Source organism: Haematobia irritans, chromosome 2 (assembly GCF_050003625.1).
Source record: "Haematobia irritans isolate KBUSLIRL chromosome 2, ASM5000362v1, whole genome shotgun sequence".
In the NCBI taxonomy this organism is placed as follows: Eukaryota; Metazoa; Arthropoda; class Insecta; order Diptera; family Muscidae; genus Haematobia; species Haematobia irritans.
In genome coordinates this window covers 140,569,234-140,596,888 of record NC_134398.1, presented here as the reverse complement: position 1 = coordinate 140,596,888, position 27,655 = coordinate 140,569,234, and the positions used below count along the sequence as shown (strand labels likewise).

Genomic DNA, 27,655 nt, shown 5'->3' with positions numbered 1-27,655 from the left:
CTTAATACCCCACCTTAATGCGCAACTATATTTTCTAGTGGACTATATTAAAAATTGTTATTTTGATGTCAATGTCAGTATGAATTTTGGTTACGGATATTTTTGAATTCTTCTTTTATTATAAAAGTCATACTTCGAAAAAAAAATCTTTTCCGAATTTTGTCTAATTTTATTCAAACTATTATCATAAAGTTACAAAAAAAATTATCAAAATTTAAAAATAAAGAACCACCACTGTTTAAATTCCAGCCATATGGAAATGCGATTGTACTTTTGTACATACTGAACAAGACTTTTTCGGTATCTTTTCATATTTGGTTATATCACGATAAATCAAAGCAAATAAAATTTTTGGAAATTTATTAAAATAGCTTTGATAAAACTCAAAGTTAAAGCTGCAAGCTAATTCAATCAAAACTATGATTTTTTAACGTTGCAACAGAAATATCGGGAGATCGGGAGATGTTAATCGACTTTTGGCATATGTGGAAAAGGGGGTTTCCCATTTATTTGAATTTTTCCATTTTTACTGAAAAATCGAATCGCAACTACTCGTGAGAGCCTAAAAGTATGCCTGAATTCAAATGGCAATTTTTGAAAGCCTGGTCAAATATGACTATTAAAACTATCTCAAAGATATCTCATACTGATCTTTTGATATGTTGATAATGCAAAATATTTATTTAATATAAAAAAAGGAAACATCATACATTGTTGTAGGATTTTTTCTATAGCTTTTGGCAAAAAGTTTTCTAATGAAAATATCGAAATGGATTAACCCTCTAATGCCCAAGCAACAAATATGGCCAACAAAAATGGGCTAAATAAAAAGAAAACTTATTTGAAAATATTCAAGAGGTTTTGCAGCATATGCTGAATTATGCCGTATAAACTTTTCTTGCTTAATCCTCTTGCTTTTGTGTCGTTAACATTGAAAATTTAATCAGCTGGCGAAAAAATTGGGGCATTATAGGGTTAAAACTCATGAGCCTGTTGCTTTGAAATATGATGATCAAATACGCTGTTAATTTTAAAATTTTATGGAAATATTTGAATAAAGTAAAAAGGTAATTGAGTAATGAGTTAACAAAGCAGATAACACTTTATGCACCCAGCAAAAAATTTTGAAAGTCCTTCTAAAAGCACAACTTTAAAAGCACTTCCAAAAACGTCCGCCCAAAGTTGTTCTTTATTGTAACTACACAGGAAGTTCTTTTAATTCAATTAATTATAACTCGCCTTTTTCATATTTTTAATGTGCAATTTTAACTTTTTTTTGTTTTCAATAGGACAAAAACTGGGTAACGATTAGTAATATGGTACAAATTGCTAAACTTTTGTCTATATTTATTCTAGAAAAATTGCGAATTTCAGACAAGCGTTAGAATGCATTAAAAATCATAAAAAAATTATAACAATTATTTATTTGGCACATATCACAAATTTTTGTAATTCACGCCCATGTTACACCTCATTCACATTACACTACCAAAATCCACTTTAACTAGATTTCAACTGTCATTTGCCTTATAAAAAAAGAGGATTTCAAAACCACTTTTAGTAGATTTCGAGCCTAATGTGAATGGACTATTAAATTCATCGCTTCTGCGCCAATTTTGCACCACTTCCGGATCCAAAATGAACATTTTTAGTACTTTTTGGGCGACGCTTTTTTGCTGGGTAGTAGTGTAACAGTTTAACAGTAGTGGTGGTGATGGCCGAACGCGACAAATACAATTAATTATTAAGCAAATATGAAATTAACCTCAATGAAATTAAATCACACCCATAACCCTACAAATGAATTTGTATGTAAGTTTTAGCGTAGTAGTAGTGGTAGTATATGAATTATGGCATAAATGTATGTGTTTGGTTTTCTTTTTTGGTGTTTTTTTTTTTTGTAATAAAATTTTAAATATTTACCAGTTTATTATGAATTTCTTATTTTGTTTTCTTTCTACACTAACACGCTTTCGTTTTGTTTCTATTTTTCATTCATCTTAAAAAGTAATGGGAGTTTGCTTTTTTCTCGAGATGGTTTTTGGAAAAACTTTCAGAAATCAATGGGCTAGAGTGATTCAATCAAAGCAGTCGGCTGAGCTTTTCCCGGCTAGATTAAATTCTCTTTTTTTGGTTCTTGTTTTGTGTGTGTGTGACCGAAAAAAGATGAAAGGAAATCATCATCGTTTGTTAAGATAAAAATCAAAAATTAATAATAAACATTAACAATAAAATAAAATAAAAAAAACAACGAAAAAATATATATTGGTTGTGTATGATTAAAAGATTGCAAGAAGTATAGAATTGAGGATTTGTTTAATTTCTCTGTAAAAACTTGCTTGTTGTTACATATGGGCATCTCTTTACGTTTTGAAGTTTCTCCGCAATTTCTTTTCCATTCTTATCGTTGGTCGTTGAGTCATGTGTCTCCTACATACATAGAAAATGTATGTTGTGCATGCATGCCATAACGAGAAGAAGGAGGCAATTTAGGTTTATATGTGTCTATATATATATGGACTCTTGCTAAGAATATTCCTTTCTGCATTCTATTTCTTGTTTTTCACTTTATAGTACAATATCTTATTATTGTTGCTATTGCTTGTTTTTGTTTCTTTCATAGAGCTGATGATGTTACTAATTACGATTGGACTTGGTGTATATATATGAATTTCAATTTTCCTTGTGGATGTGACAATGGTGGTTTTGCCCTTCCTGTTCATAATATTATTGAGTGCAGTCTGATTTGTTTTTCTTTTGTGGTAACAGAGTGCAAGCAATGTTTGCTTTACTCGCGATACATAATGGACATAGGCACGTTAACAACCGGCCCTATACAGAGCTGTCCGGGTGTGGGACCTGATCACCTGAAACGTGGCAACATTTGCAACATTGGATTTCCTCCAGGCAACATGACACCCATACCGGGAACGCCCATTCCAGGTACGCCACCTGGCATTCCTTGTACTGGTATAGCTTGAATGAGACCTATAAAAGAAGGTAAATTAAAAATTATCAAAAACCTTTTTGTTTAAGAAGATATTTGCGTTTTGTATCTTTTATAAACGAGCTATACAATCAAAACAAAAAGACTTTTTCAGAAATTTTGCAAGCAAAAAATTGCAGAAGCATTGCTTTTGATTTTTCAGGAAGAATACTACAAAATTTCGTTAAAAAAGGGTATGACTTAAATTCTTTGTTACACAAAAAAATCTACTCACCTGCCGGCATTCCAGGTATTCCACCGTGTCCGCGCAACAAATTGCCTCCTATTAAAGCTGCATGTGGTCCTGCTGCAATAGCCATTGAAGGATGTCGTAACATGGGTTGAACCAGTTGCATTTGTCCATGTAGTGGTAACTGATTATATTTTTGGGTTTGTGTGTAATGCAATCACAAAAACACATAGCATGGATAGAGAAGCAAAAAGCGGAGAAATAAAGAAAATATGGAAGAGGTATAAAATTAATAATTTCATATATCACACATGGAGAAATTAAAAAGTCAATATTGTATGCAATTGTGAAGATGATACGAACTCTGACCAAATGGAGGTTCGTTCACCAATAATGTTTTCGTTGTATATAAGTTGTACACAAAAATAAAAAAATATATGAAACTAAAAAAAATACGATATTTAAATTAAATAATGTACTGCAATAACATAGTATATGAAAGTAAATACTAACTGTTAATAGTTTTTTTTTTTTGTTTTTTATTTGATTCTGAACGGTACTTGAAATTTTATAGAGAAAAAGAAAAAACACTTTCGACAAGAGAAACTAGTAAAAGCTCTAAAAGCATTTAATTATATGAATTTTTTATAATCTCTCTGATCAATGTTTTTTCTTTTTTTCGTTTGTTTTTTAAATCTTAAATAAATTTGTGTTGAAGTATTTGATTTTTATTTTTCAATTTTGTTAAAAGAAAAATGTTTGCATTGCAAAAAAATGTACTTTGTAAAGGCAGTTGCTTCATTTATTCTTAACAATTAACATTTTTTTTTATTTTTTATACAAACATATAAGTACACAAGAGGATAGTAGTTGAGGTAATAGAAGTATATATTTTGTCTAAATTTTTATATAAAATAAATAAAAAACAAGTAGTATATTTGAAACTTAGTACTTACTATTCGTCGTTTTACTTTAGCAGTTAAAGCGACACATAGTGTATGGAATAAATAGGTAAGGGTTAAAGAGTGGCATGGTGGGTGGTAGTGATGGGAATATTTTGATTTTGTGTGGAAACAAAACAAATTTTTGTACTCACTGTCAACATAAGTCGCGTTTATTCAATTTTTGTCTTTTTTCTTTTATTGCTGTGTTATTATGATTGTGGACCTTATTATAATTATCAATATGGTATAAAATTATTATAAAATAATTTTTCCAATGGCTTTATTATTATAAAATCAAATTACTTATAAAAATGAAATAAATTACGCATAAAAGTCACCCAAAAATTTCTTTGGGTATTTTCTTAAAATATTTTGTTCATTCCAATTAAACTAATCTTGTTTTAATAAAGATAATTAAATAAAAATCTAACATATTAAATTTTTTTTTAGCAAAAAACCCACAAAAATTTATTGAAAATAATGATTAATATTACTACCAATTCAATTATTCAACCAATTTCAATAAAAAAAATATTTGTATTCCAAACAAAAATATATTATAGGGATGAAAATAATAATAAGGTCCACTATGTGAATATAATGACATGAATTGACATAAATTTGTACGAACCAGACCTCGTGTTATGATATTCTATTGGTTTTTGTTTACAGATATGTATCAAGTATTCCTCTCTATATATTCGGCATTATTGTGCGTGAAATATGTGAAATAAAGGTCTATTTTTCAAAATAGAACTCAAGCTTAAGCGGCAACTGAACAATTCATCTTGCTAGGTGATCTAAAGGTGAACAACAACACATTTACGTGATATTAACGAACACCACGCGTCCTAACCAATAGTCTTGTGTCGAAGCTTCTTGGATGATATCACTATGGTGAGTTCGAATCTTGTGGTTAATGAATTTGGAACGATTCCCGAGAAGAAACCATTTTTTGAACTTTGGCAAAGCTGAGTGGAGTCTATGTACCATGGTTACGGTAGACGAGTTAATCCAATATCCTCTGCAAACCTCATCGTAGACTAATCTATAAGTGACACTACATTTACATTCGGTTAAAATGCAAAAATATAACTTCTAGCACAGAGAATAAAATCTACGATTTTGTATTGGCAGCAAGACAAGGAGGCGCGAGACCTTAGCTTAGGTTATGTATAGTGGCAGCCCTTTATTTTAGGCTCACTTAGGGAGCCGCCGTGGTGCACTGGTTAGCATGCCCGCCTTGCATACACAAGGTCGTGGGTTCGATTCCTGCTTCGACCGAACACCAAAAAGTTTTTCAGCGGTGGATTATCCCACCTCAGTAATGCTGGTGACATTTCTGAGGGTTTCAAAGCTTCTCTAAGTGGTTTCACTGCAATGTGGAACGCCGTTAGGACTCGGCTATAAAAATGAGGTCCCTTGCCATTGAGCTTAACACAGAATCGGGCAGCACTCAGTGATAAGAGAGAAGTTCACCAATGTGGTATCACAATGGTCTGAATAGTGTAAATGAGCCTGGTACATCGGGCTGCCACCTAACCTAACCTAGACTCACTTAGACTATTAATTCCATTGCGATACCACAAATGGCGAACTTCTCTCTTGTCAATCAATGATGTCCAACTCACGGTTGAAACTCGAATAAAAAAACTAATATACTAAAATTTTGGAGCAAATTTTTCCAAAAATGCAAACCAAACAAAAAAATTGACATTTTTATTTTTACAGAAAATTTTGTCAAAATTTTATTTTTATAGGAAAATTTGTCAAAATTTTATTTTTATAGAATATTTTTGAAAATTTTATTTCTATAGAAAATTTTGTCAAAGTTATATTTCTATAGAAAATTTTGTTAACATTTTATTCCTATGGAAAATTTTGTCAAAATGACAAAAATTATTTCTATAGAAAATTTCGTCAAAATTTTATTTCTATAGAAGATTTTGTCAAAATTTTATTTTTATTGAAAATTTTGTCAAAATTTTATTTCTATAGAAAATTTTGTCACAATTTTATTTCTATAGAAAATTTTGTCAAAATTTTATTTTTATAGAAAATTTTGTCAAAATTGTATTTCTATAAAAAAATTTTGTCAAAATTTTATTTCTACAGAAAATTTTGCCAACATTTTATTTCTATAGAAAATTTTGTCAAATCTTTATTCCTATAGAAAATTTTGTCAAAATTTTATTTCCATAGAAAATTTTGTCAAAATTTTATTTCTATTGAAAAATTTATTTCTATAGAAAATTTTGTCAAAATTTTATTTTTATAGAAAATTTTGTCAAATCTTTATTTCTATAGAAAATTTTGTCAAAATTGTATTTCTATAGAAAATTTTGTCAAAATTTTATTTCTACAAAAATTTTTGTCAAAATTTTATTTAGTCAATGCATGGCTTTAAGCTGAGATCAAAAAAAAAAACAACAATAACGATTGAAGAGAAGCCAACAATAACAAACAAAACGAATGAATATAGAGGAAGCACGCTCAAAAACAAACCCAGCCAAATACATACAAATCGATGATTTGAGTTTGGCAAAGGAAAAGAGATATGCTGGCAAATTTGTTTAGGCAGTAGCCGACTATCAAACCCTTTTTCGGGAGGTTCAAGTGTAGTTCACGTTGGGTTGAGTGAATTACCCGAATTTATTCTGATAATTGGTTGATAGTTTTGCTGCAAGTAGAGGATGCTGATGAGGAATGTGGTAATTCCGAAACAGCTGTACATCCAACCATCTTGCAGTCTATAGGGCTTTGCCCAAATAAATTTGACAAGCATACTTTTCCTCTGTTGGTTAAGCTACACTTGTAGTTTAGTCAATGCATGGCTTTAAGCTGAGTTCAAAAAAAACAACAACAATAACGATTGAAGAGAAGCCAACAATAACAAACAAATCGAATGAAGATAGAGGAAGCACGCTCAAAAACAAACTCAGCCAAATACATACAAATCGATGATTTGAGTTTGGCAAAGGAAAAAAGATATGCTGGCAAATTTGTTTAGGCAGTAGCCGACTATCAAACCCTTTTTCGGGAGGTTCAAGTGTAGTTCACGTTGGGTTGAGTGAATTACCCGAATTTATTCTGATAATTGGTTGATAGTTTTGCTGCAAGTAGAGGATGCTGATGAGGAATGTGGTAATTCCGAAACAGCTGTACATCCAACCATCTTGCAGTCTATAGGGCTTTGCCCAAATAAATTTGACAAGCATACTTTTCCTCTGTTGGTTAAGCTACACTTGTAGTTTAGTCAATGCATGGCTTTAAGCTGAGATCAAAAAAAAAAACAACAATAACGATTGAAGAGAAGCCAACAATAACAAACAAAACGAATGAAGATAGAGGAAGCACGCTCAAAAACAAACCCAGCCAAATACATACAAATCGATGATTTGAGTTTGGCAAAGGAAAAGAGATATGCTGGCAAATTTGTTTAGGCAGTAGCCGACTATCAAACCCTTTTTCGGGAGGTGCAAGTGTAGTTCACGTTGGGTTGAGTGAATTACCCGAATTTATTCTGATAATTGGTTGATAGTTTTGCTGCAAGTAGAGGATGCTGATGAGGAATGTGGTAATTCCGAAACAGCTGTACATCCAACCATCTTGCAGTGTATAGGGCTTTGCCCAAATAAATTTGACAAGCATACTTTTCCTCTGTTGGTTAAGCTACACTTGTAGTTTAGTCAATGCATGGCTTTAAGCTGAGATCAAAAAAAAAAAAAAACAACAATAAAATTTTATTTCTATAAAAAATTTCGTCAAAATTTTATTTCTATAGAAATTTTGTCAAATTTTTGTTTCTATTGAAAATTTTATTTCTATAGAAAATTTTGTCAAAACTTTATTTCTATAGAAAATTTTGTTAAAATTTTATTTCTATAGAAAATTTTGTCAAAATTTTATTTCTATAGAAAATTTCGTCAAAATTTTATTTCTATAGAAAATTTTGTCAAAATTTTATTTCTATAGAAAATTTAGTCAACATTTTATTTCTATAGAAAATTTTGTCAAAATTTTATTTCCATAGAAAATTTTGTCAAAATTTTATTTCTATAGAAAATTTTGTCAAAATTTTATTTCTATAGAAAATTTTATCAAAATTTTATTTCTATAGAAAATTTTGTCAAAATTTTATTTCTATTGAAAATTTTATTTCTATAGAAAATTTTGTCAAAATTTTATTTCTATAGAAAATTTTGTCAACATTTTATTTCTATAGAAAATTTTATCAAAATTTTATTTCTATAGAAAATTTTTTCAAAATTTATTTCTATAGAAAATTTTATTTCTATAGAAAATTTTGTCAAAATTTTATTTCTATTGAAAATTTTATTTCTATAGAAAATTTTGTCAAAATTTTATTTCTATAGAAAATTTTGTCAACATTTTATTTCTATAGAAAATTTTGTCAAAATTTTATTTCTATAGAAAAATTTGTCAACATTTTATTCGATAATGAAATGAAGAAAAAATAAAAGTGATAGGAACTGTTATCCCATCTCCTAATTTAGCCTCTTTCAGTAAAAAAATAACTCGTTGGACACAAATATCAGACGAATAAAATGATCATCGTCACCGCGTTGACCTATCTTGCAAGGATTTTGCAAAATTTTTATTTTTCAGTCTAAATATATTGAGAAATTATAAATGATCATATCTATAAACAAAATAAAGCGACTAAGGTTATTGATTAACATAGATGGAGTATTATGAAACGTGAGTGGTAAATATAGCTAAAATTTTGTATCATAACCTGTTTGAACAGCATATCCGGAGGGATTTTTTAAATCTATTTTGCTATGAAATTATAAAAAAAATGGAGCTGCCTTTTTGGTTTTTGTTTTTAATTGTTAAGCATTTGCAAATACAAGTACCTTTCAATCTAATTAATGATAATGGGTAATAGGTAGGTAGAGATAATCAATAAAACGTTTTGTGGGAAAATAAATGAATTTTGGATATCACACAAAAACTGTCCCCATATACAAAAGAACGTTAAGTAATAATAATAGTAGTAGTAGTAATAGTAGTGGTGGTAGTAGTAGTAGAAGTTTGAGTAATAATATTACAATATAGACTAGTAGTATGCGGTATGTAATTTGTTGTAATATACGTTTTTGTTGTTGTTTTAATTTGCTTAAATTTACAGTTTACAAAAACATTTAGATAGTTCATAAGACATTTCAATCCATCAATCAAATCAATCAATCATCAACCAACTCAGCAACCATTACGACAATTCAATATTAAGAATAAATTGAAAAATTTTAGAAATGTACTTACTTTGCGCTAACAACAACAAGCAAATATTGTAGTTTTTCTTTTCTCTCTCTCTCTCTCTCTCTCTTGTATTATTCTCTTATTTGTAGATAATAATCATAAAAATAGTTCACTACTAATGGTAATGGTTTAATTGGACTTACTGTTTTATATTTGGATTGGAATATATTCGAAACTTTGTACAAGAGTAGAAGGAAGTTGTACTTGAGATTTGTTTAGTTTTGTTTTTAGTTTTATTTTGACCGGGAAAGAAGAAAATGGACACCCTGTAATCTTTGTCGTTGATACAATACAAATCTCTTTGTGTCTCTCTCTCTCTTAATCTCTCTCTATTTCTGCAATGTTAACCAATCATTTAAAATATAAATACTTGATTAATTTTTATTGTTAATAAAATCTTTTCGTAATTAAAATTCGATTTTAAAATCAACTAACCTGATGACGCACTAACCTGATGACGCAATAGAAATTGCTTTCATTAATTCAACATATTTTGTTAGCCTAAAACAAAAATTTTGCCAAATGGATTGTCCAATGATAATTTAACCAAAAGTCAGCGATTTGTCGCGACCGTTTTTATGGGAATTAATAGAATTATAGGGCAGCTGACACTGCTAAGTTCAGTTCAAACTATAAATGATAGCTACCTAATGTTTTTATTTTTGTAAAAATTTGAAATGGTTGGCAAGTGAAGGCTTGAAATTTAAAGAAATCACCACAGTAGTTAGTGGTAATCATATGACTATAGAAAATATCTCCTAAAGGTATGCAACACATATTGAAAAACGAGTTCAGCCTTACAAATTTAAAAATACATCAGGTCTGACACTAAAACAATAAAATTAGACTTGCGGGAGCAGCTTGCGTCTCGTGAACGACTCAGATTTAAATTACTCCCACACATTTTTGTAGTTTGAACATCAGTTGTCAATGCGTTATAATGACCATAAACCACAAAGGATTGTTTTATTCCTCCGAAACTGCTTACGTGGCGCTAATTAATCATAAACATCCCTATTTATGACCACAATGGGAAAGCTAATTGTGGTCATGAATATTCAGTTTCTAAATAATTTCTTCGTAAACATTGTGATGGCGATTTGTGATTCTTTCAACCTTGGAATATATTGGCATTTGCTGTTGTTACTACTTGTTAGCTCGGGGTTGCATTACATATTGTCTTTTTTTTTTTTTTTGGTTTTACGATAGAGAGAGATGTTCAACTAAAATAAATGTTATCCCTCCCATATAGATATATTTCTGACATAAGTACAGTGAATCAAAAAGTGCACATTAAAATATTTTTAAAACGTTGTAGAAATTAAAAAAGTAAAAAAAAGTTTTTTGGAAATGACGATATTCAGAAAGGCAAATAATTAAGCTCGCAAAACAAATCATTCGTATATAATATACGTTACTAACTCAATTGTTTTTTACTTGTTTAAATCTTCACGTCATAGTTAATTGGGTGGGTGGTCCGATAACTACCTGACCAACAAAAAAAACATAAATTCCAGAGAAAAAATCGAAAAAATATGGCGGAAGAGTCAGCCTAATTTGATTTATTTTACGGTAGGAAGATGGGAGAAGTAAGACGGTAATCCAAATAGGTCCGAACTTTCTTCAATTATGTGTCGATTCGACCAAAATATTAGGATTCTCATGGGAAAAAGAATCTGCATAACCCTGCAGAACATTTGCATCGATTCCGCACTTGCTGAAGCGAAGAAAATAATTTGCTGTGCCTTTAAATATTTCAGTACTCTCTTGATTTCTAACCAGTTCTCTTGGTCAGGGGACAAAATTTTTCTCGACATCCATTGAGTATAATAAATCAGGTTGCAATAATGATTTTCAAGTTATTCTTTTCATTTCTACATTATTAAAAAAGATAAAATAGGGTGCAAATGAAGCATTTGGACTACAAACAGACACACGATTTAATTTTGGGGGCCCAAGCGCTAATTTATAATTTTACTCAGCTAGTTCAAGACATTTTTCTACAATTGCTAGATTGGTGAGGACTCGGGCCTAAATGTTGCCCTCTTATCAGTGGTCATCACTGATTTGGAATATAACCCATAAATATTGAAATGATGAAGATGGTTCACCTTCATATTTATCTACCATCTAATTTTATTACTTGAATATTTAGAAATTTTCGTCCATAAATACATTAACGAATTCCCATTTTCCTTTTTCGAATATTTTGAAGACAATCACCGGTCTCCCGAAATCTTGATCTTATTGCAGCTCGTAAGCTGGTATGAGAATATTTTTTTTTATTTTTTAAATTATTACCGATTTTCTACCGCAGAGCCTCTTTCTATATTTTTTCATAAAAACTTGTCAAAAATGTATTGTTTGGAATTTTGGAATTTTTGTGAGGAATTTTGATTTAAATTGGCGATTTTTGGGGACGAAAGCGTCCTAATATGGGGAGACGAGCCTAGCGAATGAGAATCAATTCCACGATTTTGTTGGAGTGGAATTGATGGATATTTTATTTATCTTTTTTTTCAAGAAATTCAGTAAAACACAACCTTTCGACACGGCAACACTGCTCTTGACAAGGCCCGCTTTCTTTCCTTGCGAGAATGGATACACATGCTGCGATATCGGATCTTGAATTTGCGCTTACGTATAAAATAGACCCTATTAGCTTTTGATATTTCTTGTTGTCCACCAGTTTTTCGGTTTCAGACTTTCTGTATGATGAATTCATTAGATATTTTGAGGATTTTGACTGGATATTCTTTTAGCAGATTATTGATGGAATTTCTATAACGCAAACAGTCCGTAATGAGAAAACATGGCACACATCGCGGCGACAACTTTCTCCCCAAGAATTTCGTGTTCATAAACGATCTTTTGTAATGACGCGTCTAAAACCGACGCACAGTGATTCCAGATAGTTTTTTGGAAATATTTCCTTTCGAACGTATAAAGATATTTGAAGAGATTTTGAAGGGATTTACAAGTTCTATCCAGCAAAGAAAAAGTTATCAAAATCGATTCAAAATTGCGCATTAGACAGCTAAAACAAAATTTCATACTGCCGAGGTGACTAACTTTCAACGCCTACGGGGAGCCACCGTGGTGCAATGGTTAGCATGCCCGCCTTGCATACACAAGGTCGTGGGTTCGATTCCTGCTTCGACCGAACACCAAAAAGTTTTTCAGCGTTGGATTATCCCACCTCAGTAATGCTGGTGACATTTCAAAGCTTCTCTAAGTGGTTTCACTGCAATGTGGAACGCCGTTCGGACTAGGCTATAAAAAGGAGGATCCTTGTCATTCAGCTTAACATGGAATCGGGCAGCACTCAGTGATAAGAGAGAAGTTCACCAATGCAGTATCACAATGGACTGAATAGTGTAAGCGAGCCTGATACATCGGGCTGCCACCTAACCTAACGCCTACAGGCCAGCCTGCGGAACCACAAAAAAAACAATTTGGAACCACTGTGCGATGTGTGATCATATTAAAACTCGTTAGCCAATATTTTGCGATAAGCATTGAGTAAAAATGCGCGATTTACCTTCCAAAAACATGCATCTTACGCTACTCTTCCTCATATGCTGAGGTTAAGTACTGTCGGACCACCCCGCAAAAATACCCACGAACAAAAATTTGATGAATGAATACTCTGGCTTATGATGCCATGGTTTTCATTCATTGATTTACCGAATATTATCTTTGGAAAATAATATCAAAACTATTGACTTAATGAATATTTTTCTTACACCTTGTGAATCACTGTACACTGTCCATTAACACGGAACAAAAAAAAGATTGGGGCCTTTGACAAAAATTCATATATAGATTGTTTTTAAAATTAATTGCATGCAAAAAACCAAACTTACCATTCCAACTGCTGTTGCAGCAGTGGGACGTACAACTGCTGCTTGCTGTAGTACAGCAGCAGCTTGAGCCTGTTGAATTCGTTGAATCATTACAGCACGATTGAGATCATCAAGTTGTTTTTGCTGAGCTGCTACAGCTTGAACATGTGCCACTTGAGCCGCCTGGGCAGCGGCTTGCTGAGCAGCAACAGCTTGATGGGCTGCTTGAACTTGAGCAGCTTGTTGGGCTTGAGCGGCCTGGACCTGAGCTTGTTGAGCTGCTTGTACCTGTACCTGGACTTGGGCAGCTTGGGCTGCTTTTGCAACAGCCTTTTTTATTTTGAAAACGTTGTGTGGTAGTAGTAGTACGAATATTTCGTTTGGATTTGTTTTTGTTTTTAAATGGTCGCCCAGAGAACGTTAATGCGAATTTCACAATTTCAAAGACAATAAATTTGTAAAGAAACAACAGAGAAAAGAAAGAAGATAAAAAATTTAATTATTTTCCATTTCATAATTTATAATAGACTTTCTTTTTTAGTATATTTCTTCTAAACAATAGAAACACTGTGCGGTTCTGAATATAATCTGGATAATTTAACTATCAAATGACATGAATCAAATTATAAACATTTGAATAGTAATTTTTCCAAATTCCTAAGTGGATCGTCATATTGGAAAAATTATAAGCAAAAAAATTGGAAGCATAGTCACGGGTTTGAAGATCAAGAAAATTTTCAACATCCGCATTACGGAGTATTTGAATCAAGTGTGATTAATTTTGCAATTATCGTTTTTTTTTTTACTTATCAATTTTTAATGCCGTTTATGATTATCCAAAAGCGAGAAGGGCGTATGTCAAAATGTGAGACTTCAATAATCGCCAATGGACTGAATAGTCTAAGTGAGCCTGAAACTAAATCGGGCTGCCACTTTAACCTAACCTAATAATCGCCAAAAATCCCAATTAGATAAGAGAACACCGTACAAAAAAACTATCAAAGCATTGGTAAGGTCATCAGCGATTTACCAATTTATTTATTTTTCGCATTTTTCAACCAAGTTTAGTTCAAGTCTCAATTGAAGACCTCATACTATGAGCTACGTAATTTAGGCAATGTTAAAAGAAGACAGACTTTTTCATAGGGATATATTTAGTGGCATCAAAGGAAATCCCAGAGAAATTAAATAACTAAATCCAAGAGAAAACGAACGCCATTTCAATCACCGCAGAAACACTTTCTGTTAGCTGATTCTATCCGAGATCATGCCAGCGGGTTTAGCAGAGTCCCGACATTTCAATCACCGCAGAAACACTTTCTGTTTGCTAATTCTATCCGAGATCATGACAGAAGGTTTAGCAGAGTCAATCACCGAAATAGAGGCGAATTAATGTCTTATTAACCACAGTAAATAAAAATGGATAAACCCATACTAGTATCAATGATTTAATTGTTTTATTTATTCACCTAATATCCCTGTAATCCAGTTTTTTTGCGGGCTAATGTAGCATGCATCTATGTTGCGTTTCCTTTCCTATACACCTAATGAACAGATTTATCTATTAACCTCCCAAAGTTAGTGTTTATTTGGAGTCATGGAGAAACCGCATCCTCATATTTGGTAAATGAACAAGTTTTTGTTTTTGGATACTTACACTCATAGAAAAGTCTGCTGAAAACTAAATCGTCTGTTTTTGTTTGAATTTATAGCGAGCAACAATTCTTGATTGGTAGCTTTTAAAATATTACCCTAAGTAATCTCAGGAATTAAACATAGGTTTTTATATATCCCTGCCCTCTAATATCCCTAGAAGTTTTTAAATTGAATCAGTAAACTTTTTTTTCCTTTATCAACAAACTTTTGCAGATTGGTGTAACAAATTTCGTTGGGTGTAAAATTTTTGGTAGTTCTAACTTTCAACTAGAGCTTTTGATTTTTCCAAAATACCAATATTTTTTAACATACAAACTGGACGATCCTCAAATTCTGAAGTCATTTGAAAACTTTTGCACTATATTTTGTATTTTCCCCATGAGGTTTGGGAGGTTATTAAAAAAACCATACTTATTGGATATATGATGGATTGGTACTTTTCCTGCCTTTCGTGCAAATCTAGATATCCAACAAAAATATTTAAATGCCGCTCTATTCAATGCAAATAACTTCATAATAAGAAAAAAAAATATTTTCCATTCTCTAGCACAGTGTCAGTCTATTTGTCTATTTCTCTGTCTAACATTTCAATAAATTCAATTATGGTGGGTATTTTTTATTGATTATAAAAATTGTGTAATTCTTAATAATACAACCAAGAGCGTTTTCCAAAAAAAGCATCATCGATTTAATGAAATTCTTCCATTATTCTAAAGGGCGGGACTTTTTTGGGCAACAAAACTTATTGCAACATTTCAACTGATTTAATGTCATTGTCTTCTTTAAATCTCGAATTACGAAAAAGAAACATGGCTTTTGTTTATGTTTTTTTAAATATGAGTTGAAGTTTATTGTGGTTTTCTTTCATTACTGTTGTTGTTATAGTTATTATTATTATTATCGTAATAATTTTAATTTTAAAGGTTTTTAATGTTTTCACAATAAAATGTTTGCCTTTTTCGTAAAATATAAAAAATACACACACATATTTCTGTTGTAGTTATAATTATTTATATAAATGTAGAAAAAAAATATAAGAAAAAAATTATATATTAGAACTAAAACAAGGACTTTTAATTTTGCAGCAATATTGTTATAAGGGTCATTTTTACATAATGTCGGCAAAATTTCAAAATTCTATTTCTTTACAAATCATACAAAAATGTTACAATTCGAACTATAAAAAAAATTTCACATTGAATCAAGGGGAGCGCGCTATTGGCATTTTCTTATATTTAATTAAATAATTTTTTGTATGATTTGTTTTCTTATTTAAAAGGGAATCTTAAATGTATCTACAGAGATGCCTAATGAGGTTGGTTTTTAAACCATTTGCTTTATATTGATGTCTATGAAATATTAAAATAACAATTATTTTGAAAATGTCCACATTTTGTTTAGCATACAATGAAAATGGTACCCCAAGGATAGTGAAAAATTAAATATTTTAACTACTCTTAAATTGGTAGAGATAAATCAGATGGTTCAAATTTTAATCAAACGTTTAGGATTCTATGATATCCTAACAGCCGCTACTATAAGAAATTGTGTATGTCTAAAATTTACGGGAATGTCACGCGATAAGTTAGGTTATGTATAGTGGGGTTGCTGTTGTTACAAACACACTACGGTGATACGGTCACACCGGACAATTATTTGGCAGAAATCACAAACATTTGTTCCTCATGATAGTAGTATTTTCCGAAAACGAATCTAGTTATTTTGCAAATGCTGCTGGTCAACGTTTGGCCCTCATTTTGAGTCACCTAATGAGACAATGTCCATTGTGATAGCACAATGTCTCTCATCAATGATTTCTGTCCTATTTAATGTAATAAGAGACCTCCTTTCACACACAAGTCCGAAGGTGATCAAACCATGTTTACACACAAAAAATAATTTTTTAATTCAATCATGAAATTAATTGATCCACATCATTTTTAATTGAAATGTCTTCGATCGCAGAAATGATAGTATCAATCACCGAAGTCAACTAAAAAATAATTGATACTATTAATTTTTGATTTAATTAAAAAATGTGTTGGATCAATTAAATTTTCAATTGAGTATTTTTGAAAATTCAATTAAAATTTTAATTGGAAATATTTTGGTGTAATATCAGTTAAACGAGCTTTTTGATTTCAAATGATGATTTTTTTAATATATAATATATTTTTTTTCAAATAATGATAAATACTCATATACCAGGGCTAATCTTGAAGTCAGATATTACAGTTTATTTTATCGTTGGTGCAGACAAGAGTTTGTAGCCAGAATTTTCTCAGATTTCTTATTTATATTTCTAGTCGAGAGCGTCACGTGCTTATAAAAGGTGGTTAAATTGTAAGGGCCGATGTTGAATGTGAACCACACCTAAACGCCAAGTTTTTTCTGAATTTTATTTGACATTTCTCTATTTCAGACTTACTCAATTTGAACCATGGACGACGTAAATGGGCAGAATGGCTCCAAGAAATGGCAACAGTGGATGATCAATTTTCGAAGAAAATCATCTTCAGTGATGAGGCACATTTTCACCTCAGTGAATTCGTCAATAAACATAATTGCCGCATTTGGGCGAATGAGAATCCAAGAGTGATTGTCGAAAAACCAATGCACCCACAAAGAGTGACTGTTTGGTGATAACGAACTTGTCATGGCCCGAATTGGAAGATATGGATGTGGCGATATGTGGTTTCAGCAGGACGGTGCCACTTGCCACACAGCTAACGAAACAATGGCTCTTTTGCGCAACAAATTCAATGGCCGTGTTATCTCACGTAATAGCGATGTCAATTGGCCGCCAAGATCATGTGATTTGACAACGTTGGACTATTTTCTTTGGGGTTATTTGAAAGAAAAGGTATACGTCGATAAGCCAGCAACAATTCAAGAGCTAAAGGATGAGATAATTCGGCACATTAACGGCATAGAACCTCCATTATGCCCCAGCGTCATCGAAAATTTGGACCATGGGATGAAGGTGTGCCACCGAGGTCGCGGCGGCCATTTGGCCGATATTTTGTTCCATACATAATTGAGTAATACCAATATATCATAATAAAATAAAATTACAATAATTTCCTAAATAGTTTGTTTTATTTAAAATCAACATCGGCCCTTGAAATTTTAACCACCCTTTAGAAGATCAGGTCAATTAGTATATTTACTAAAAAGTTTAAAATTCTTTCTTTCGTTTTCAAGTTTTTTTTTTTTCAAGTCAAGATTATGTTCTGTTGATTTTCTTTCAGTTCGCAGATGGTGTGAAAAAATGTTTTCAGTAGGTGCTACCCGCAAGAAGGCTATTATTTTGATGCCTTCTGATGTATAAGAAGAATCTTTGTACCATAGCCGTTTGGGGATTTCAGGATAGAATTGACTGTAGGATGATTTTTTTATATAAACCCCATTTTACCACTCCTTCCCAAATAAACCTCTTCTATAGCTAAGTGTAATCTTGGATGTAATTTAATTCAAAAGTGATAAGCAATTTCTATTGAAATTGAAATCTTGTGACTGTGGCATTGCACGGCGTTGCTAGATTCAGTTTCAGGCTAAGGGAAACATTTCCTATCATTGAATTAAAATCAGAATTGGGTAGAAGTCTGTAATTAAACTGACAGCAATTTAGTTGTGTTGCTATTTGAAGATATATTATCCAGAACCTCTATATCATTTCCATCGAAAATTCTCAATACATGATTCCCCTTTTTATTTTTATTTTAATTTTTCAAAAGATTTCTTAAGTAAATCGATTTCTTGCTAAGCTTTACTGAAGTTCTAAAACCCATGCAACTTATTCCCTTTATTTTTCAAAGATTCTTAAGTAAACGATTTACTTAAGAAATCTTTGGAAATTAAAGAGAATCAATTGCATGAGTTCCATAACTTCATTAAAGATCAGCAAGAAAACAAATTACTTGAGAAAGGTTAGAAAACATTATTATTATTTTGGCCAAATAAAATGAATCAGTATAAACAACATGAAAAAGCGATAAGTTTACTTGAGGTGATTTTGAAAAATCGAAATTTGAAGAAATTAACTTCCGAATTTTCGAACTTCTTAATAAAAAGTCGATTTTTGACTTTTATATACCGACACCTATAGACCAACAATTGATACAATTTTATTTTTATTAATTTTTTGAGCGTTAGTTTGTGTTTTCCAAAGATTTCTTAAGTAAATCGATTTCTTGCTAAGCTTTACTGAAGTTCTGGAACTCAATCAACTTAAGTAAAAGAGTTGCTTAAGAAGCCTTTTTACATAAACGATTTACTTAAGAACTCTTTGGAAAATAAAGATAATCAATTGCATGAATTACAAAAATTCAGTAAAGATCAGCAAGAAAACGATTTACTTAAAAGATATCTTAGGAAAACATGTGACAAAATTTGTCTTTTTTATCTCAGTGAAAGTGTTAATCGGAAGAAGAGTTTTCTTCCTTGGTTACCTACCACGTTTGCCAAAGTTGGTAGAAATCTACCAAAAATTTAAAATTGTTTTCTTTTTGGTAAATTGGTAGAATTGTTGATGTTTTGGTAGATTTTGCAAAATATACCTCTCCACCTAAGATGTACTTCATAAATTTTCTATAGAAATAGAATTTTGACAAAAATTTCTACAGGAATAAAATTTTGACATTTTTTCTAGTAATAAAATTCTGACAAAATTTTCCCTAGGAATAAAAGTTGACAAATTTTGCTCTAGGAATAAATTGTTGATAAAATTTTCTATAGAAAACAAATTGACATTTTTTGTAGAAAAAAAATTTTACAAAATTTTTTGTAGGAAAAAAATGTTAACAAAATTTTCTATATAAAAAACAGTTGAAAAAATTTTTTGTAGAAAAAAAATGTTGACAAAATTTTCTATAGAAAAGACAATTGACAAAATTTTCTATAGAAAAAATCTATTAATAAAATTCTGACAAAATTTTTTCTAGGAATAATAATTGACAATTTTTTTTTATAGAAAAAAAAAATTTACAAAATTTTTTGTAGAAAAAAATGTTGACACAATTTTCTATAGAAAAAACAGTTGAAAAAATTTTTTGTAGAAAAAAAATGTTGACAAAATTTTCTATAGAAAAAAACAGTTGACAAAATTTTCTATAGAAAAAATCTAGTAATAAAATTCTGGCAAAATTTTTCTAGGAATAAAATGTTGAAATGTTCTATAGAAAAAAATTGACAAATTTTTTCTATAGAAAAAAATTTTGACAAAATTTTTTGTAGAAAATAATGTTGACAAAATTTTCTATAGAAAAAAAAAGTTGACAACATTTTTTGTAGAAAAAAAAAATGTTAACAAAATTTTCTATAGAAAACACAGTTGACAAAATGTTCTATGGAAAAGAAATTTGACAACATTTTCTATAGAAAAAAATGTGACAAAATTTTCTATAGAAAAAAAATTGTGACAAAATTTTCTACAGAAAAAAATTATGACACAATTTTCTGAAAAAAAAATATGTTCTCAAAATTTTCTATAGAAAAAAAATTTATAAAATTTTCTCTAGAAAAAAATTTTGGCAAAATCTTCTATAGAAAAAAATTTTGACAAGGACTTCTATAGGAATCAAAAACGGCAAAATAGGATTTTTAATATGGTAACTTTTTGGTAACATTTTCTTCAAATTTTGGTAGATTATTTTTGGATCGAGTGGCAACGGCATTACCTACTCTAAACTGTGATTTTTGTGGCTTTTAATGAAATTAATAATATTTCCTATTTCGAATAATTGTGTTTTTTACTCATGTAGTAAGTCTGATAAAATCTTAAAGCTCGATTTTCGAGTTGAAAATCACTTTATTTTCGAGGTTACTTTTTAGAAAATAATTAAAATCATAAATAAATACCAACATATTCCTATTAACTTTTGACCAAATCCAGGTGGGTAAAACAATTTGCTTTACAATTACTTATTTTATAAATAACCCACGTACATCTCAATGCGAAAATCGAACATAAGTGGAATTTTCTCTTGGAATTTTTGGAAAAGTCTGTTGACTTTTCTAACATATACAAATTTGATTTCGGGCAAATGATGTTAATCAGTATTGACAAAACGAAAAAGTGATAAGGTGACTCGAGACATTTTGAAAAAAAAATAGAAATTTGAAGAAGAAATTAACTTCCGAATTTGAGATATGTTTTAAGTTTTTAACTAGTGGTAGATTACTCATTGTATTGTGAAATATACTAAACATCACAATAGAGAAAAGCGATTAAATGAGCATGTCGCCAATTGTGAATTCTCATAAGAAATATGAATATATGTCCTACAAACAGCAGAGTTTCGGTTTTAAATTTGCTTGGGAAAACTTTACCTCAAATTCCAACATAATCATTTTTTAAGAACCATTTTAACCCTATTCCATTAAAAAAGAATATCTTTTCACCTTGGAAGCCTTCGTCTTAACAAAAGATCTTTTTTCCTCCAATCACAACTAGCATATATCTAAATTGCCCCCCTCTGGCTATTTGGAAATCATATTTTTTCTGTAGTGTTTACTTTGATTTTTCTTGTCAAGAAATATTTATGCTCTTGGTTTTTTGACATTTTGCCGATGCGAATGTGTCTTCAATTTCTCCGTATTTAATTTAAAAAAATGATAAGTTAATGGGTTTTGCTTTGTTTTTGCTTTTATACAGTTTGTTCCTTTATGTTAATTTCTTTTTTCGTTTGTTTTGTTTTTTATTGACTATAGTTTTTATATCTATAATAAGAACTCACTTCCTGTGCCTTGTTTATGGCCGCTGCTGTAGCGGCTGATACGGATGCATTCGTCGTGGCTGATGATGTAGTTGTCGTATGCTGGGATGTTGTACCAGATGAGTAGACACTATTACTACTGCTACCGCCACCACCTCCCGACATCGATGAATTTGGCGTGGAGGACGATCGAGATGTTACGGTATTATTTGAAGCCTTAAGTCTTTGTATTTTGCGAGCTTTTAGCTCTTCTAAACTAAGATCTTCAGGTGGATGCATAATTTTTGATGTGACACCACTGGCAGCATTGGCGACCGCAGGTGCTTTTGTTGGCTCCGTCGAATTTGTCGAGGCTGTTGATGTTGGTGGAGCAGCCGTTGAGTTTGGATTGTTTGTCGTTGGTGGAGCGCTAATGGTTGCATTACTGAAAGGAGAAGAATGCGTTAACACATAAAAATATGTTTTGTATGACTTTTTATGGTGGCATATTAAAATATTTTTTGAAAAATATCCTGACATTGCCCTTCAATATATTATTTAATTTCTAACAGGTAATCTTAGCATATCTACTTATATCACTCTTTTTATTTGAAGTCTAATAACTTCTTATCCATATCGTAAAATGTTTGATTAAAAAGTTAATTGATTTTGCTTGCAAAAAGTTGCTAAACTTTAATCCATTTTTTAAATTAATACCCTGTTTCTGTATGTCGAACGAAAACCCAGTCGACTGAAAAGCAGTCACTCGAATTCGAATCAATTTGAGAGTAAATTGATTATCAAAAATGAGTATTTTCAAATTTTTGACCTGAGAATTGATTCAAATTCCAAAACTGTTTTTACTTTTTTCTTGAAACTTATTGTATATGTTCGTTTCCTACTCGACAACAAAATATGAAGTGACTTGCCTGTCGACATAGAGAAACCCAAATATTTTTTTTTTCATTTGAAATACTCTCGTTCGACATACAGAAACGGGGTATAAGTCAACCAATTGAGTTTTATAATCGACATCGGTCAAATTTTTTAATTAAATTGTTTATTGCTTCATTCATTTTCTTAATTAACTTTGTGTTCATAGTTTAATAAATTGATTGTATAAATTATTCTTTTTTTAATTTAAGACATAACTATCTTTCAATATCTTTCTTAGTTGACTTGATGCTTTTGTTTTGCTTACAATATTTATTGTATCATTAATTTTTTTATTAAAAATTAAAAACAAAAATACTATAATTTTTTAATAGACTTCCAAGTTTGATTAAAAAGTTAATTGTTTCAATTAATTTTTTAATTTAAAATTTAAAAAGTTTCAATCATTGACCTAATTGACTTAATGTTTCTAATTTAGTTCATTGTATGAATTATTTTTTAATTGAACAAGTTTTCAGATTCAATTAACTTTTTAATTGGAAAAAATTTGGTGATATTTTTTCTGTGTTGATATATCAAACTTTTTAGCTCATGGCCTTAGCAGCCAATGCTTTGCTAGTTTTTTATATTTTTTTTCTTGTATAATCTATTACTGTCATATTCCATAGCTTGATCTACACTTGTGTGTTCAGTATATAAGGCAAATTTAAGATTTTTATATTGCTTTCTATTTAAATGTTAAATTTATGTTTTCCAATTGTATTGTCTCAGTAAAACAAGAAGATCGTCTACGATTTCGAATCGAATAATGGATATAACTTACCTGTAGGCAGGAAACGTTGGTTTCTGTTGTGCAGCCATATTTGCCGCCGCATGAGCTGATGTTGACGCCATTGCTGCCGGGAATAAGGGTCGTGGAGGCATCATGTGTGGCGGTGGCATCATTGGTATTCCGCCTGGGCCCATAAATGGAGGCATCGCTATCCACGACAATTAGAAAGAAATAATCAAGAGATGACATATTTTGTAATGTAGTTAAACGTATAAAATAAAATAAATCTAAAAACAACAACATTCAAAAATTCATTGCTGGTTTATTTGCTCTCAATAATGATGAAAAAACTTGTCCCCAACAATTTTGCTGTCAATACGACGGCGAACGCAGAATTCAGTGTTATGTTAGACAGGAAGTAGAAAAATTTGGTAACTAAAGCTAAAAATTGTGCATTGGCATTACAAATTCTCTTTAGGCAATGTTACATATGCATCAATGAAATTAGAGTACGGTCACAATCACGGTTGCCACTCAAGCCCAAAATAATCTACCAAAATTTGGAGAAAGTTTTACCAAAAAAATTATATACAAACAAGTAAAGAAAGTCTAAAGTCGGGCGGGGCCGACTATATTATACCCTGCACCACTTTGTAGATCTAAATTTTCGATACCATATCACATCCGTCAAATGTTTTGGGAGCTATATATAAAGGTTTGTCCCAAATACATACATTTAAATATCACTCGATCTGGACCGAATTAGATAGACTTCTACAAAACCTATAGACTCAAAATTTAAGTCGGCTAATGCACTAGGGTGGAACACAATGTTAGTAAAAAAATATGGGAAACATTTAAATCTGAAGCAATTTTAAGGAAACTTTGCAAAAGTTTATTTATGATTTATCGCTCGATATATATGTATTAGAAGTTTAGGAAAATTAGAGTCATTTTTACAACTTTTCGAATAAGCAGTGGCGATTTTACAAGGAAATTGTTGGTATTTTGACCATTTTTGTCGAAATCAGAAAAACATATATATGGGAGCTATATCTAAATCTGAACCGATTTCAACCAAATTTGGCACGCATAGCAACAATGCTAATTCTACTCTCTGTGCAAAATTTCAACTAAATCGGAGTTAAAAATTGGCCTCTGTGGTCATATGAGTGTAAATCGGGCGAAAGCTATATATGGGAGATATATCTAAATCTGAACCGATTTCAACCAAATTTGGCACGCATAGCTACAATGCTAATTCTACTCCCTGTGCAAAATTTCAACTAAATCGGAGCAAAAAATTGGCCTCTGTGGTCATATGAGTGTAAATCGGGCGAAAGCTATATATGGGAGATATATCCAAATCTGAATCAATTTCAACCAAATTTAGCACGCATAGTTACAATGCTAATTCTACTCCCTGTGCAAAATTTCAACTAAATCGGAGTTAAAAATTGGCCTCTGTGGGCAAATGAGTGTAAATCGGGCGATAGCTATATATAGGAGCTATATCTGAATCGATTTGGCTGATATTTTGCAAGTTTTTCGAGACCCATAAAATATTCGGATGTACGGAATTTGAGGAAGATCGGTTGATATACACGCCAATTATGACCAGATCGGTGAAAAATATATATGGCAGCTATATCTAAATCTGAACCGATTTTTTCCAAAATCAATAGGGATCGTCTTTGAGCCGAAACAGGACCCTATACCAAATTTTAGGACAATCGGACTAAAACTGCGAGCTGTACTTTGCACACAAAAATACATCAACAGACAGACAGACAGACGGACATCGCTAAATCGACACAGAATTTAATTCTAAGCCGATCCGTATACTAAAAGGTTGGTCTATGATTACTCCTTCTTGGCGTTACATACAAATGCACAAACTTATTATACCCTGTACCACAGGATATAAATGTACATAAGGATATAAAAATTCTTATTTTGCCAAACTTTATTTCTATAGAAAGTTTTGTCACAATTTTATTTCTATAGAAAACTTTGTCAAAATTTTATTTTTTAAGAAAATTTTGTCAAAATTTTATTTCTATAGAAAATTTTGTTCAAAATTTTTTTTCTTTAGAAAATTTTGTCAAAATTTTATTTCTATAGAAAATTTTGTCAAAATTTTATTTCTATAGAAAATTTTGCCAAAATTTTATTTCTATAGAAAATTTTGTCAAAATTTTATTTCTTTAGAAAATTTTGTCAAAATTTTATTTCTTTAGAAAATTTTGTCAAAATTTTATTTCTTTAGAAAATTTTGTCAAAATTTTATTTCTTTAGAAAATTTTGTCAAAATTTTATTTCTTTAGAAAATTTTGTCAAAATTTTATTTCTTTAGAAAATTTTGTCAAAATTTTATTTCTTTAGAAAATTTTGTCAAAATTTTATTTCTTTAGAAAATTTTGTCAAAATTTTATTTCTTTAGAAAATTTTGTCAAAATTTTATTTCTTCAGAAAATTTTGTCAAAATTTTATTTCTTTAGAAAATTTTGTCAAAATTTTATTTCTTTAGAAAATTTTGTCAAAATTTTATTTCTTTAGAGATTTTGTCAAAATTTTATTTCTTTAGAAAATTTTGTCAAAATTTTATTTCTTTAGAAAATTTTGTCAAAATTTTATTTCTTTAGAAAATGTTGTCAAAATTTCATTTCTACACAAAATTTTGTCAAAATTTCATTTCTATACAAAATTTTGTCAAAATTTCATTTTTATACAAAATTTTGCCAAAATTTCATTTCTATAGAAAATTTTGTCAAAATTTTATTTCTATAGAAAATTTTGTCAAAATTTTATTTTTATCTTAGTTGGAGAGGAATAACTTACAAAATCTACTAAAACAATGGTGACAATGCGGTTTTCAAAATAATGCCAGTTGCACCAACCAAGGGATTATACATAATATGCAACAATACTATCATGTGTTTGAAACAAAGCCAATTAAATTATGAATTGGGTCAATTAATTTTATCTTGAATAAGAAAAAAATTTGACTGTGTACTAAATTGCCAGTGGCAGTTTTTTGGCCGATTTAAGATGTGCAGATCACAATATGTAAATAAGAAACTTTTTTAGCTTATTTTACATTATTGAATGTAATCAGATAGTATTTTCATGAACGGTATGAAACTCGCGATCCCAAAGAGCATGTACAAAGGCATCTTTCAGGCATGACGTCAGCATAAATGAAAGTTTTAACCACGCTAGACTACTTTATTTTCAATGTTGTAAGAATTGAAATGGCTGTATCTAAAACTCTCAACATCTAAGAGAAGTAGAACTCTGAACTTAAAATATAACAAGTATCGATATAACGTACGTATTTGTAGTCAGCGTAGAAAATTCAAAATTGGGTTCTAAATTTTGACAAAAATGTGTATATGATAACAGTAAATATAATTTGTTTTCTATTCACCTGTCATATGGGGCATCATTCCATATTGAGCGTACTGATTCATTAAATGTGGAGGCATCATATTTGGCGGCATCATCATGGGCGGTGCGGCAGCTATTGGATCTATAAATGTGTTATAAAATAGAGCCATCACACAAGGAAACTTTAAACGGTCACTGTACTTACAATCGACTTTTTTCTTTGCCACAGGCTCATCGTCATCCGAATCGGATTTACCTCCATTCTTTTGTCGTTCGTGCTCTCTTATATCTTCCGGAGGTATGCCATCCATGCCGAATATTTCAATTTCGATATTGGACCTATTGGGCAATGAGTTTGGCACTTTGTCAACGGTTTCCTTGTGAACCTGCATGCAATGTATAGATAGGCCTGGACCCGTATACAATTTCTTGTGGCAAATGTGACATTTAAAATGTTTCGCCTTTTGATGCTGCACTAGAATTTTTTCATCGTCAAATTCACGATTACAATACCTAGGGGAAAAGAAACACAATGTGTCGTACAAGTTAAGGAGAAACCCAAGGGGGAGTGAAAAAAACGCATGTACACATATAGACCAAGACGCATATAATCATAACCAATTCATATAGAATATCACTCGCATCACCAATATCTAATTCTAATACATTTTGAAATCTTCTTAAAAAACCCCAGCAAAGTTGGCGGAAAACAAAATTAGGTTATATAAAAATACACACACAAGTATACACAACATTCTTTTTTCCCTACAACTTCCACAACGCCTAAAAAATCTGTGCTTTATTTTGTAATTTTTGAAAAGGATACCAGCACCAGGGTTTCGAGGCCTTCTTCTTCTTGCGTCCCATTTTTTGTAGATTGTATTTATGAAATTGTTTTCAGTAAATATTTATTGAAAATTGTTTTAAATAACTTCTTTCCTATCAGAAGAAAACAACGTTGCTCCCCGTTTGCAAATGAAATTATATGAAAATTTCT

General features: G+C 30.6%; 1 protein-coding gene across 3 annotated transcripts; it reads right to left on the bottom strand.

Moving 5' to 3' along the window:
* Window positions 1–2,231: 2,231 nt before the first annotated feature.
* Window positions 2,232–27,655, bottom strand: BuGZ (Bub3 interacting GLEBS and Zinc finger domain protein). 3 transcript variants are annotated; one of them, XM_075296268.1, is made up of 8 exons: window positions 27,485–27,655; window positions 26,864–27,171; window positions 26,699–26,800; window positions 23,320–23,476; window positions 21,645–22,047; window positions 13,273–13,581; window positions 3,222–3,360; window positions 2,232–2,988 (listed from the first exon to the last, which is right to left on the bottom strand). In XM_075296268.1, exons 1-8 carry the CDS (start codon window positions 27,523–27,525, stop codon window positions 2,864–2,866), a joined length of 1,584 nt encoding a protein of 527 aa, XP_075152383.1. In that variant the 5' UTR covers window positions 27,526–27,655; the 3' UTR covers window positions 2,232–2,863. The 3 variants fall into 3 exon arrangements, with proteins under 3 accessions (XP_075152383.1, XP_075152384.1, XP_075152385.1); XM_075296269.1 differs by lacking the exon at window positions 13,273–13,581 and having other exon boundaries at window positions 27,485–27,652; XM_075296270.1 differs by lacking the exons at window positions 2,232–2,988; window positions 3,222–3,360; window positions 13,273–13,581 and having other exon boundaries at window positions 21,536–22,047; window positions 27,485–27,651.

Coding starts and splice junctions, on each gene's coding strand:
- BuGZ (XM_075296268.1), bottom strand. CDS start 27,525: ATGGGACGCAAGAAGAAGAAGGCCTCGAAACCCTGGTGCTG. Junction 22,048..23,319: donor CCAACGTTTCCTGCCTACAG/GTAAGTTATATC, acceptor TTCTCCTTTCAG/TAATGCAACCATTAGCGCTC. Junction 3,361..13,272: donor CTGCAACAGCAGTTGGAATG/GTAAGTTTGGTT, acceptor AAATATAATCAG/TTACCACTACATGGACAAAT.